General features: G+C 22.4%; 1 protein-coding gene across 1 annotated transcript; it reads right to left on the reverse strand.

Moving 5' to 3' along the window:
• Positions 1–6,526: 6,526 nt before the first annotated feature.
• On the reverse strand, positions 6,527–9,868 carry LOC129611851 (vacuolar protein sorting-associated protein 16 homolog). Its single transcript, XM_055525249.1, has 11 exons — positions 9,719–9,868; positions 9,468–9,660; positions 9,133–9,406; positions 8,378–9,069; positions 8,201–8,328; positions 7,988–8,136; positions 7,806–7,927; positions 7,581–7,745; positions 7,243–7,514; positions 6,849–7,175; positions 6,527–6,784 (listed from the first exon to the last, which is right to left on the reverse strand). The coding sequence occupies exons 1-11, from the start codon at positions 9,775–9,777 to the stop codon at positions 6,637–6,639; spliced, it is 2,529 nt and encodes an 842-aa protein (XP_055381224.1). The 5' UTR covers positions 9,778–9,868; the 3' UTR covers positions 6,527–6,636.
• Between the last annotated feature and the right edge of the window lie 3,068 nt (positions 9,869–12,936).

The following is a 12,936-nucleotide window of genomic DNA, read 5'->3' on the forward strand; positions in this document are numbered from 1 at the left end:
ATTTACTTAAACATAAAATGCAAAATGTTTTCTTTAAATTAAGCATTACTGAAAGGTGCAGTGGATCTAACATTTTATCACTGTAAGTGGTATTTATTGTTTATTACTATATATTTATAATTTCTTTTATTTTTTCCTATATTTTAATTTATTTATAATTTGATTATTTTTGATTGTCAGTCTCCTTATAGAGAGAAAATTTTAAAAGAAGAATACTTTAATGATGAATTACAGATTTCAATAAAATTAGTTTTGTTGTTATTTGCTAAGTAATCTTAAATAGAATAAGATGTAAAATTAGTAAAATTATTTTAATACAAAAAACTATAAGTTTTAGTTTGTGTATAATATATAAGGCACCAGTTAATCTGGCCGCTTAATATAACGCATCCTTAGAATATCAGAATATAATATGTATACTTAAAATGATAGTACATTTTTGCATCTTATTACTGTATAATGACGTAAAATTATCTTAATATTAACATAATGTAATTTACTAAAATGGATTAAAAACGTGATATCAATCATCTATTTTCAAAAACTTAGGAAATTTGATTGTTTTTTAAAGTATATATTTTTTTCTTTGATGAAGTGATGAATGTTGTGTGATAACTTTTGTCTTTTTTTTAATTTCGAATTAATATTTTTTTTTTATTTTTATTCAACCAATCTCTATAAAAAATTGCAGGAAAAATACTATATAACCTTAAATTTATGTATATGTAAAGAAAAAAATTATTAAATAAGAATTCAAAGTGCAATAATTGCTTAATTAAATGCTGTGTACCTTATCTTTTATAAGAAACATATTTTTTTACAAATCAAAATATGTACTGTTTTTTTATGACATAATATCAGTAGAAAAAGTTTTCAGTGCGGTTACCTAAATTTCAAAATGTTTTTTGTTAAATTTTAATAACGAAGTAAAAAAAAATACATTTTACATCATTTGTTATATGCAGTTGACATTTCAAATGAATAATTTTGAGTACGTTAATGCTTTGCATTTATAAATTTTATCAGTGCTTTCAAAGAAATAGAAGTAATTAAATTTCCTGGTTGAATGATTTTCAAAAGGAGAATCTTCACAATTTTGATTGGGTTATTTTAATTTTACATTAACTCTATTCTTTCAAATATAAATTCAACTAAATTAGAAAAGAAGTTAAGGTTGTATAGTATTAAAGTTGTAATTCTATGAAAGTTATTAAAGAAAATTATGTAAAAAACGGTTTATCACAAAAATGAACATATATGTATAAATCATAAAATTGAATAACAATGATTGTTACATTATTTTACATATATTGTTGGAATATAGCAGGTTTAAATTGCGATTTCTGTACATATACTTTGTTTAAATTATTTTTCGAATTATTTAATGAAATACTTAATCTTTTTGTGCAACAATATATCAAATTTCATTTTGTATTCATTTATTAATTGAAATGCTTATTTTTAAAGTAAAACGTGTAAAATTAAAAAAAGAAATTTAAATTATACCAATTCTCATCGTTACTTATATGTTGCTTTTCCTTATGTTTATATACAATTTATATGTTTATATAAAAATTTTTCATTTAATAAAATTAATAAATTTAATTGAAAGATAATATATAGCTATTATAGAATATATCAAAATAAAAAAGAATCAGGTTGTTAATGTTTTCTAAGTGTAAATTGTAATTATATAAAATGTAAAATAAGAAAAAAAAAACATAATTATTCATGTACGCATAAAAAATTTTACATGTTTTTTGAAATTATTACTTTATGAAAATAATTATCTTAAAATTTATTCAATTTGATAAAGCAACAAATATTTCTTTCAGAAACGGGAAGAAAATTATGTAAAAATGAGAGATCCTGTATGTGAAATTATTGACAAACTTATATTAACATAATATTGGATGTATGTATTTAAACATATATTGCTTTCCAAATTAAATGTCTGAAATTTTATAAAAATTTACAATATAAATTTTTAAAGAAACATCATTATTAATATTATATTTGTCAGATATAAAATTTACAAAAAAAAACATAAACAAAATTTTGGAAAATTTCTAAACTTTCATAAATTTTTTTTTTTTGCTTACTTAATTTACAATAATTTCATTAGAATATAAAAATATCCATGATTAATTAAATATTTTCGTGCAGATTAAAAATTATAAATTAATGTCAGTTCTAATAGTATGAATGTAACAGTTCTAATAGCAAAGTTATTTTTATTTAATTAAAAATTGAAATATAATAGAAGAAAATAATGTAAAATTTTATTAGCCATATATAACATCCTATCATACGAAATTAAGAAGGTAAATTGAGACCATTTCTATTTTTTGCTTTGTTGAATTAAATTAAAATCAATTTATTTTTTTATTGTACCCTCTTTACTTTTTTCAAAATCTTATTCATAATTTTGCAAAAACAAAAAAAAATTCAACATTAGAATTCTTCAACATTTTAAAAATTTTGAACGATCTTTATAATAAATTATGAAAAATATTAGTTGAAAATAAATTACCAGTAGGAATTCCTAAAATTGTAAACCTTTTATGATAAATATGTAATTGTAAATTTTTTTAGTTAGATAAATCTTTAACCAAAACTAATGTAAAAAACAAAAACTATCTTAGAAAAAATTTACCCTTCATTTGATAAAAAACAAAAAAAAAAAAATACTGAAAAAACTAATTCAAACACGCTTTCTTTATAATCTTAATCAAATAAAATTAAAATTGAATCTTGTTACTAGCTTATAACTTTCACAAGAATATGCTTGAAAACTTACTGAATTAAAATAAAAAAAAAGTCTTAATATCCTAGTCATAATAGTAGGTAAATATTACGTTAAATTAATAATAATATTATTTAAATTATTTTTAAATTATTGAAATAAAAAAGAAAATTTAATGTAAAACGCTATCTTTTATCAGGGTTGGCGATTGCCATAAATTAATTTTTATGCGATATCAAAATAAAGAAAATTACATCATGTAACATTTTTCAAATAATGTTAATTGCTAAACGCTGATGTATTCATTTTTATGTAAAAAAAAAAAAATTAAAAAAAAAAATTAAAAAAAAAATTTTTATTCAAAATAAATCCTATTAATTTATAAGAGACACACATTTAATAATAATAATAATAATTAATTATTAATATTTAATAATATAGTATAATAATATATGAATACATATTATATATATACAATTGATGTACGAATAATTAAAAAATATGCTTATATTTATTAATTAGAAATATAATATTATATTTGTATGTACATATTATATAATTATGTATGTTTAAGTTCTCATGTATTATAATAAAATTAGTTTTTATTTATATAATTAGTAATTTAACAATTTTATTTCTCAATAAGGTTTGTGCAATAAGTAATGTTAAATTAAATGTAATTTATATACATGCAATTTTGTTTTTCAAGAAAAAGAAAAAAATAAGCTTTAAAATGAAAAAAAAAAAATAAAAATAAATTAAAAACTGAACGTATATTTAAACACTGTGTAAAAGATGTAAATTTATAATTTTATGTTTTTCGATTTTAAACGAAAAAAGAAAGCTACACAGAAATATTTGATAAGCGAATATCACATTTTTTCTTTTTTTTTAAAGTAGTTTTTCAAGTAGATATTGATTTACTTTGTATTATTGTAATTTATTTAATAGCATTATGGCTATAATTGCTTTATAATAGATTATTTTTTCCTTACTCTGCCATTAACTAATCCGTAATTATTATTTTCATGAATGTAATAAAAAAATAACTTGTCAGTTCTAAACATAATCAAAAATTTCATAAGACGAAACTTTAAAAGTTTTATTTTAGGTCCAGTCAATTTCTTACATTTGAATATCCAGAGCACATTTTATATTTTGAAACGGCCTTATCCCATCTGATTTGAAAAAATATTTAATGATATGTGGGAATTATAAAAAGCTCTTCATAATTAAATTATAATTTTGTCTAAATTTTTTTAATCTTAAAAAAAATATATAAAAAAAGATTTTAAATTTAAAAAAAAACAAAAATCGAAACATATTTTTGAATACAATCTATTTGGTGTTAATTCTTACGAGATTCTCAATAATATTGTACATAATTTTAATATTCATAGAATTTTGATTCCTATTTTAAAGTAATAATAATAATAATAATAATAATAATGAATAGTAATCATAATAATATAAATTATAAATAATAATATTAAATGTAATTCATAGATACACATTTTTTGAAATATATACATATAATAAGATTAATCAAATAATAAAGATCTTTTAATAAAAAAGTTTTTTATAATTGCCAAGAAGAAGCTATTTTTTTTTTTTTGTAAATTTATGTATTTTCTTTTAGAAATAATTTGCCTCTGCCATATTCTGCAGCAAAAATTGTTTTTTTTTTAAAACAACGTTGTTTCTGATACATATAAATTGAAAGAAACTTGAATTATATTTTATTTAATTTGTATTTTGCGTTGTGTAAGATGTAAATAATCATCAATTCTAATATTTTAATGAAGAAATTTAATATCCTTAAAAATATTGTTTTTTAAATCCATATTAAAGTAAATTGAAATGCTGAGAGAAATTACAATATACATTTGTCCTTGTTCATATTTTTTTCTAAATTTCTGTTTTTTATTATAAAAAATTTGATCCGTTTTTTACAACTCCTTGTGTCAAGATGTATTAAATTATTTAATAGTGCAAGACGTATTTAAAACACCATTTAATTTTCAATTTTTATTAAATGCAAAATTTATTTGATTTTCATATTTCAGTTATAACATTCATATTATGTAATTGTTTTCAGTTCAAACATAAATTTAAAATCGAAATAAAAGAAGCATAATAAAATGTATATGCTATTTTTTTTTCTGCTTAAAATGATTTCTTTTATGATAATCTTTTGGTATTAATATACTAAAATATCAACCGGAACATTAAAAATTTGAATATTAAATTATTAAATATAGATGTAAATTAATCTGTTGATGTAATAAAGTAAGATATAAGCATACTTATTAAATAAAATTAAATAAATAAAAAAAAAAACAAAAGTAAGAAAAAAAAAGTTTAATATAACTCCTTTGAGAAAATATTTACAAGAACAAAAAGAAAAAACAAAACAAAAAAATTCTTATATAAGACTGCTGTATTTGTTCGAAATAAATCAGAATCTATTTAAACTTTGATGAAAATAACAATTTACAGAAATATAAAATTAAATATTAAGCAGATTACATTTTAATGCTTTTTTCGTAATTTCTTTTTCAGACAGTAAAGATTTCTTATCAAAAATTAAATAATTTTTAAAATGTGTAATTACTAAAAGTGAATAATTTGAGACAAAAAATTTTCTAAATGAAGTGCAAAAACTGAAGTTGCTGCAAAAAAAAAAATCAATTGATGAAACAAATATTTAATTTTTTTTTTATAATAAAATGACTTTTTTTTAGGGTATATTACACGTAGTTCGATTATAATACGGTAATACAGTAGTATTACATAATTTAATTATAAATTTTAAATTTAAAAAATTTTCAAAAAATAAGTTATAATTTAATAAAAAGAAACATTAACATTTTAACCATATTAAGTGTTTTTACAATTTTAATAATATTGGAAAAAATTGAAAGTTTTTAAAATAATTGCACGAAGGCTTTCTTAATTTGTTTTGGCCTTATTCATTTTATTTCTCTTTAAAAATATTTTTTAAAAAAATTATAACACTTCATTTGGAAATTATTATAAATGTAAGTGGTATGAGCTAAAGTTAATGTAGAAACAAAAATAAAATAAAATTATTATATATTTTATAAGATATTCAATTTTTTCATAACCGTATTAATTAAAATATCTTTATAAAAACAATCATGTTAAAATAAGTGTTATGTTAAAAACTACAACAAAAAAAAAATAAATTAATAAAATAGATGTAAAAGCATTTACACTTAAATAGCTAAAATAAGCGCAAACATATTATACAAAAAATTGGATAACATAAACAAAATATTAAAAATTATCAACGTATACGTAAACTTTTTTTTTTTTTTTGAAAAAAATAAATCCTGTGTAAATCTCATAGAAAATATTCTTAAATTACATACATACATTATGTCTAATAAAGCATTTCATAAAAACATAAAAATCAACAAAATTAACAAAAAGCATTAAAAGTAAAAAAAAAATATTCAATATTATATTAACATGCACTGCATGAATTTAAACAAATAAAAAGTGTAGTTAAAATGTTAAAAATAAAATCGTCTTTAATTTCAATGAATTGACTCAGAAATTCTCAGTTTATTTTATAATTCCAAAGAATACTTTATTCATTACTATTCTATGTTATTTACAGTTTGCAGTCAATAGGTTTTGTTAGCGTTGTACTTATATAAAATATTCCTATATCGAAAATTGTTGAAAATTAAATGCATTTATAATTATTTTGAAATTGTAAAATGCTTTATTTCCTTTAGTGAACATTTAAATAAATGATGTATCACATTCATCAGTAATTATCTTATGTATATATATATATTTAAAATTTTTTCATATAGAAACAAAACATTAAAATGTAATAATAATTCAAAAATTCACTTTTACTTTTCATTTGGTATTTGTTGTATTAAGTTCTGTACCTTGTCGTGTAATATAGTTTCATTATTTTTTATTGCATTCATTTTGATCATATATAAACTATTTTTATCTTTTTGTTCAAATGCTAGATTTGCCGCCTTCTCCAGTTTCCTAAAAATTTATACAAATTGTAAAAAAGTTTGTTAATAAAGATATTTAGATTAATTTAAATTACCCTGCTCTGATATACCATTTTACTTTCTTATCGTCACGGCATAGGGCAATATATTTTTCAGCTTCATCTTTTTTACCCATCTGAAGACATACTTCTACAAAAGGCTCATAACCTATAGGACTTTTTTTTGATTTACTCAATTTTTCTAATTCGGGCCAAAGATGTTTTTCGGCCAAACTTTGTATTTTAGTCCACCAATAACGTTTATCTGGAATTTTATATTCATTTTTAAACTTTTCAGCAGATTTTAAGTCGCCAACTCTAAAAAGAGCTTCTAGTGTTTGTTGTACGGTTAGTCCGTAAAATTCAATTCCATATCCCGAATAACTACAGAATTACAAAAACAATTTTCCCTATTTTTTTTTTATATTAAATATAATTTTTTTCTATATACTTTTCTGATAAACTCTGTTGACTCTTCATTAGTTTACGAGTATCGCTACATAGTTCCGCTTCAATAGTGCAACGACCTTTTCTGTAAGCTTCGCTTACATTAGGTAGGATTGACTCTAAATTTCCATTTTCGATTCCTTCTTTTAATGTAAAATCTGCTTGTGCTCTAAAATCATCTCCACTATTAAGGATGTCTTGTAATGTAGATAACTCAAACATTCTACAATATTTTTTAAATAGAGAATTTGCTATTGGCTGTTCACTTATTAAAGCCTAAAAAGATAATTAAAGTTTTCAATGTAAAATTTTTACAGAAAAATCTTCATTTAATGGTTTTACAGAAAAATCTTTTTTGAATTTGGGACTTGATCTTAGTTTTATTAAAACAACTAAAATCAGATCAGTATCTCCGGACTTAACAGCGCATTGTAAAGCTTTTCGTCCTTCTTCTAATTTTAATAAGAGTGGCACCTGATTTGAAGCTTTAGGTTCTAAGTCAAGTAACTGGGAAATAAACATAATTAAAAGTAATTTCAAATGTTATTTTGGAGATGTCTAATTTACTTCTAATGCTAAATTGGGACGCCCGCTTTCGTGAGCTTTATCTGCAATATTACTAAAAGATACGCCTTGAACCGTTGGATTTTTGAATTTTTCAATTATTTTCCTAGCTACTTCTTTATCATCTGCAAGCAAAGCTTTCATTTCAGGCTTGAAATGAATCTATTAATAGTTAAAATGTTTACCATTATCATATTGTATTTTGTGGAAAGCCCAATGTTCAAGTATTCTAGACTCTGGTAATTTCAAATGTTTTGCAACATGTACAGCTATAGCGTAATGCTTTCGAAATACAAGACGATCTAAAACGACATCAGCTTTCAAATTGCAGAATCTTAAAAAGATTTAACCGTTAAATTGATTAAAGTGTCAATTGTTTTATAAAATATTTATGTTACTGTTGATAAGTTAAAGGCATCCCAATTTTAGGATGTCTGAGGTTGTTTAATACCCGTAATATCCTACATACTGCCATATAACTGTCTGGATTATGTGATGGAATAAATCCTTTTCCAAAATATGCAGCCTAAAAAAAATTATTAAAAAAAGCTTCACATGTCACTAAACTGTTTTACCTTTATTAATACTTTCTGAGTTTCCGGGTCAAATTCATATCCCGCAGCTTCAATACATTCGTCAACCGCTTCAACAAATTTATTTCGAATTAAATTTAAATATTCATCTGATTGATGACTTTTTTCTAAAAATTTTTTATGGGCTTCGAATAAAAAACTTGCTGGTTGCTGACTATTGATGGCAAAAATATTCGAAACACATGTGGGAACTTTTTGTATCAATTCATGCGAAGTATATGTTAAAATTCTTATTCCATCTAATTCTGGTATTAAAAATGTTGCAGGATCGTACATAAAAGTCGTTTGGTCTCCATTAGTGTTAACAATTAATAATAAACTGGAATATGAAATTATAACCGCATCCGATTGCCGACAATTTTCTGGATCCAAAATCCATTCAATCTGTTTGGGACGTTCACTTCGTCCAGTATCGAATTCGCAAAATTTTGTTTTTAAATCTGTTGTCCCCAACCATATAATGCCATTATTCGTATATATTGCGAGGTAACGGTGATTAAATGATGTAGACATCAATATGATACTCTTGAATGGTTTTTCGAATAATGTTACGTATGTATTACAAGCTGTTTGACCTCGTACTAATTTTAATAGTTCTTTTTCTCTCGCAACCAAACAGAACGTATTCCGTTCTTCACTTACAATTTCCCACCAAGTTGGATCTACTGCTGACTCTAAAATTAAAATTAAATTATTTTTTCTTGTCCTGTCTTATATTACATTATGTAAATTTTTACTTGGTATTTCAGGCATTTGTTTTCCTCCAGGTTCTGTTACATTTTTTATGAAAAATATTCTAAAATTTGTTGTCATAACAGCTATACCAGTACCAGTTTGTGTTGGAAAAATTTTAGCACTAATAACTTTGGTGAGACTAGCTTCTTGACAAATACTAAGGTGATGTTTTTCTTGTCCGAACATATCATATATAAATACAAGACCATCGTTCTGAACACATAACAATTCTTCGCTTTCATTCCATCCCATAGCCAATAAATGTCCATGTTTCCACTTAAAAATAAAATTAATTTAACTAATGAAAACAATGTAATTATAATGATGCAGAATATACCTTAATTGCTGATAAAAATGAACCAGCACAGTTAAATATATAGATAACAGGTTTATCAGAGCTCGCTTTGTATTCTAAAATTTGTTGATAATCTCTTATCATTGCTATGGGACCACCATATGGAGCTCCACAAATGGCCATTTTTTCTAAATCTAAATCAGAAGGCCAATCAATATTGTACAATTCGATTTTCCTATGTTTGAAGAAATAATGAATGCAACAATCATTTTATTTTCCAAGTTTTTTATTACCGAAAGGTATTTCCTGGTCTCAGGTCGACCCAGTCTCCAGTATTGTACATAACCGGCATTTTGTTCACAGATTTTGATGTCTAAATATCTGTATGATCAAATAATTTTTTAATTTTTTATTTTTTAAATCATAAAAGAAAACAAAGTGCAATAAATATACTAAAATGACAGATAGAAAATTGCAAGAAAAAATTAGTTGAAAAGTGTTACCGTTTCGACTAGGAAAAGTGCAGATACTGCAATTGGTACAGATAATGTAGCAATAATGAAATTACAGAATATTAAATTTTGAAGTCGGTATTTTATTTTCATATCACCAAAAAAAAACTATTCTCACTTCCTCAAATTCAATATAAATTCAGCGTACTGCGTACATTATGAACGTTGTAAAAATGTATATTTTTTTTTTTTTACTCAGCGTTTAAACGTCAATTAAAGATTTGCAATCATATTTGGGATTGATAAAGATTGACCATGAAAATTTCATCAATCAATCATAAAACAATAAATGACAGAAATTAAATAAAAAATGGCGTAAACAAAAGTATTTGAATAAAATTGACTGTAATTAGCTGTTTTAATATTTTTTTGTTGCGGTTTATCATTTGATAGTGAAGTGGTTTTGAATTTTCTAAATTTAAAGTTCTTAAAAAAATATTTACAAAAATTGCAATGTAAACTTAAATTCTCATCAATCTCAATCATGATTGTGAATCCGTAAATTTCTGCCTTAGAAAATAATATTCTGCTGCCATCTAGTGAGGGGTAGAATAATTTTGAACTTTTTGGAAACTGAGTTGACGATGCTTTAATAAAAAAACGTCTAGATAAAAATTAAAATTATCCTGTAAAAAAATTAAAATCTCAATTTAGCTTTCAAAACTAACTCGTTTTAACGGTTAACTCGTTCACATGAGTTTATCTTATTTAAAAAAATTATGAAACAAAGGAAACGTCAATAAGTTTAATATAAAAGTCTAAGAATAAAAAGTAAGAAAAATTTATATATACAAAGTAGATGCATTTTTTGAGAAAACTAATGATTTCTCCATGGCAATGGAAATACATACATATGTACCATGTACCAAACAATATTTTATCAATATTAATTTGTAAGTTTATAGAAATTAATAAAAGTTATAGAAATTAATATAATATGAATGTCGTCATTTTCTCTTATTTTTGTTTAAAAAGCATTACCCCAGACACTTTGCATACAAAAAGTTTATAAAGCTTTTTCAAGTTTTGTTAAGTTTTTGAAAACTTTCTTATACCAGACAGACCTTTTGTGAAGTAGAGCATATTTGTATTGGGAAAATATTTAACTTTTTTTAGTCAATTTTCTTTGTTCGTACAAGTCTTTGTTCTTTGTTCTTTCTTTGTGATACAAGTCGTACATATATGTAAGCCCTGTTTGACTTTTTTTAATGGCAAGTAATAGAAATTACTTTATTCTGAGCATTTAAAAAAAAAATGGCGACAATTTCTTGTTTAAGTTTGGAACCGTGATTAGCAAACTTTTATTTTTTTTTTCGTTATAATTTTCATTGCAAAATTATTAAATTTAAACTTTAAGTCTGAGCGCCATCAGATAATTTATTTCAGTCTGATATCTGATAATGATAGCAGTCATCATTAATGGCTATTGAAGTAGATCACAAAGTAAATGAAATATTGGCTTGGCGTGGCGCTTCTTGAGAAATTGAAAGATAAGGAGGAGGGTACTTACATAGGTTAGTATTTAACGGTAAATAGTTATGTAGCAAGAGCTTGTATGTTTGACAATAATAAATTTTATAAATACGTTATGTAAGTAGGTATGAGATAATTTTATGTAACAATTTTCAATTTTTCAACGTAGTTTTTTTTTAATTTAAATTTTTTATGTAAAATATACTTTGTTGTTAAAATATTATTAAAGTTTCTGAAAATGTTTTAATCTGCGTGTATTATTAATCAAGTTTAAATATTTTGTTAATATTTTGTTTTCATTTAAAAGAAAACTTTAATTATATGATAGAAGAAGAAAAAACAATTATTTTATAAAATATACAATCGTTTATGCAATTAATCAATTTTTTTTTTTCATTTTCAAATCATTAAATTTATTTCGTTACATTTATTCATTTTTTTTATTTAACAACAATTATCACAATAAAATTTTTTAATATAAAAATATACACAGGAATAAAATGTTTTCATTTGGACGCACAAAATTTAAAATGTTCATTTTATTAACGAAAATACTTACATAATACTCGTATTATACACACATACATATTTACATGTTATAAATTATAGGATATAAAATATTGCTACAGGAAAAATAATAAATTTATTTTTATTTAAATGTACCATGTAGACGTAGACTTTTTTTTTTATATTATACCGTATATAAATTTTAAGTAGTAAGTAAATTGGTGATATGAAACAACCTTGTCATTTAACATATATTTATATAATTATAAATAATGTATAAATTATGAATACAAAATAATATATTGTATGAGAATATTTAAAAAAAGGAACCTTTAATTTTAATAGTATGTATGTGTATTTAATTTTCTGTATTATAGTGCACAATCATACGTAATTTATCTTACAATAATATTATTATAATTGTTACTTTTACACATTAATTACATTTGAAATTGTATAAAAAATTATTTCACAGTGTTAAACAAAAAATTAATACAAGAATCAGGAACAAATTAATATAGAAGAGGTGCAAAAAGATATTTTAATATAGTAGGTAGATTCTTGAGAGGATTTCGTATTGTTGGGACACATTTATGAACTAAAACATTGCATACTTATTATTAACAAGAATAATTAATAACGTCCTGCGATTAAACATTAATAAATTGGTATTATGGGTTTTTTTTTTTATTTATGAATTTTATAAGTTCTAATTTAAAATGTGTGTTTTTAGAAAATGTTGGAGAAACTCAACTGCCAAAGCTTAATTTCATTCTCTATTCAATTGTAAATCTGTATTTTACTTTTTATTATGAATTATATATTGTATGACACCTAAATATTGAACAAAGTATATCATTCGACAAAAAAATTAAGAGTTCCTTGTGAATTGCAAGTACATACTAGGTATATTTTGGGATTTGTTATTGCAATTTATTGCATTAAAATAAATTTAATAAGAAATAAACGAATCGCAACATATTTATATACTATTTAATTATTTTTGATCGTATTTGTTT

This window comes from Condylostylus longicornis, unplaced genomic scaffold (assembly GCF_029603195.1).
Source record: "Condylostylus longicornis isolate FDR11 unplaced genomic scaffold, ASM2960319v2 ptg000055l, whole genome shotgun sequence".
NCBI lineage: Eukaryota > Metazoa > Arthropoda > Insecta > Diptera > Dolichopodidae > Condylostylus > Condylostylus longicornis.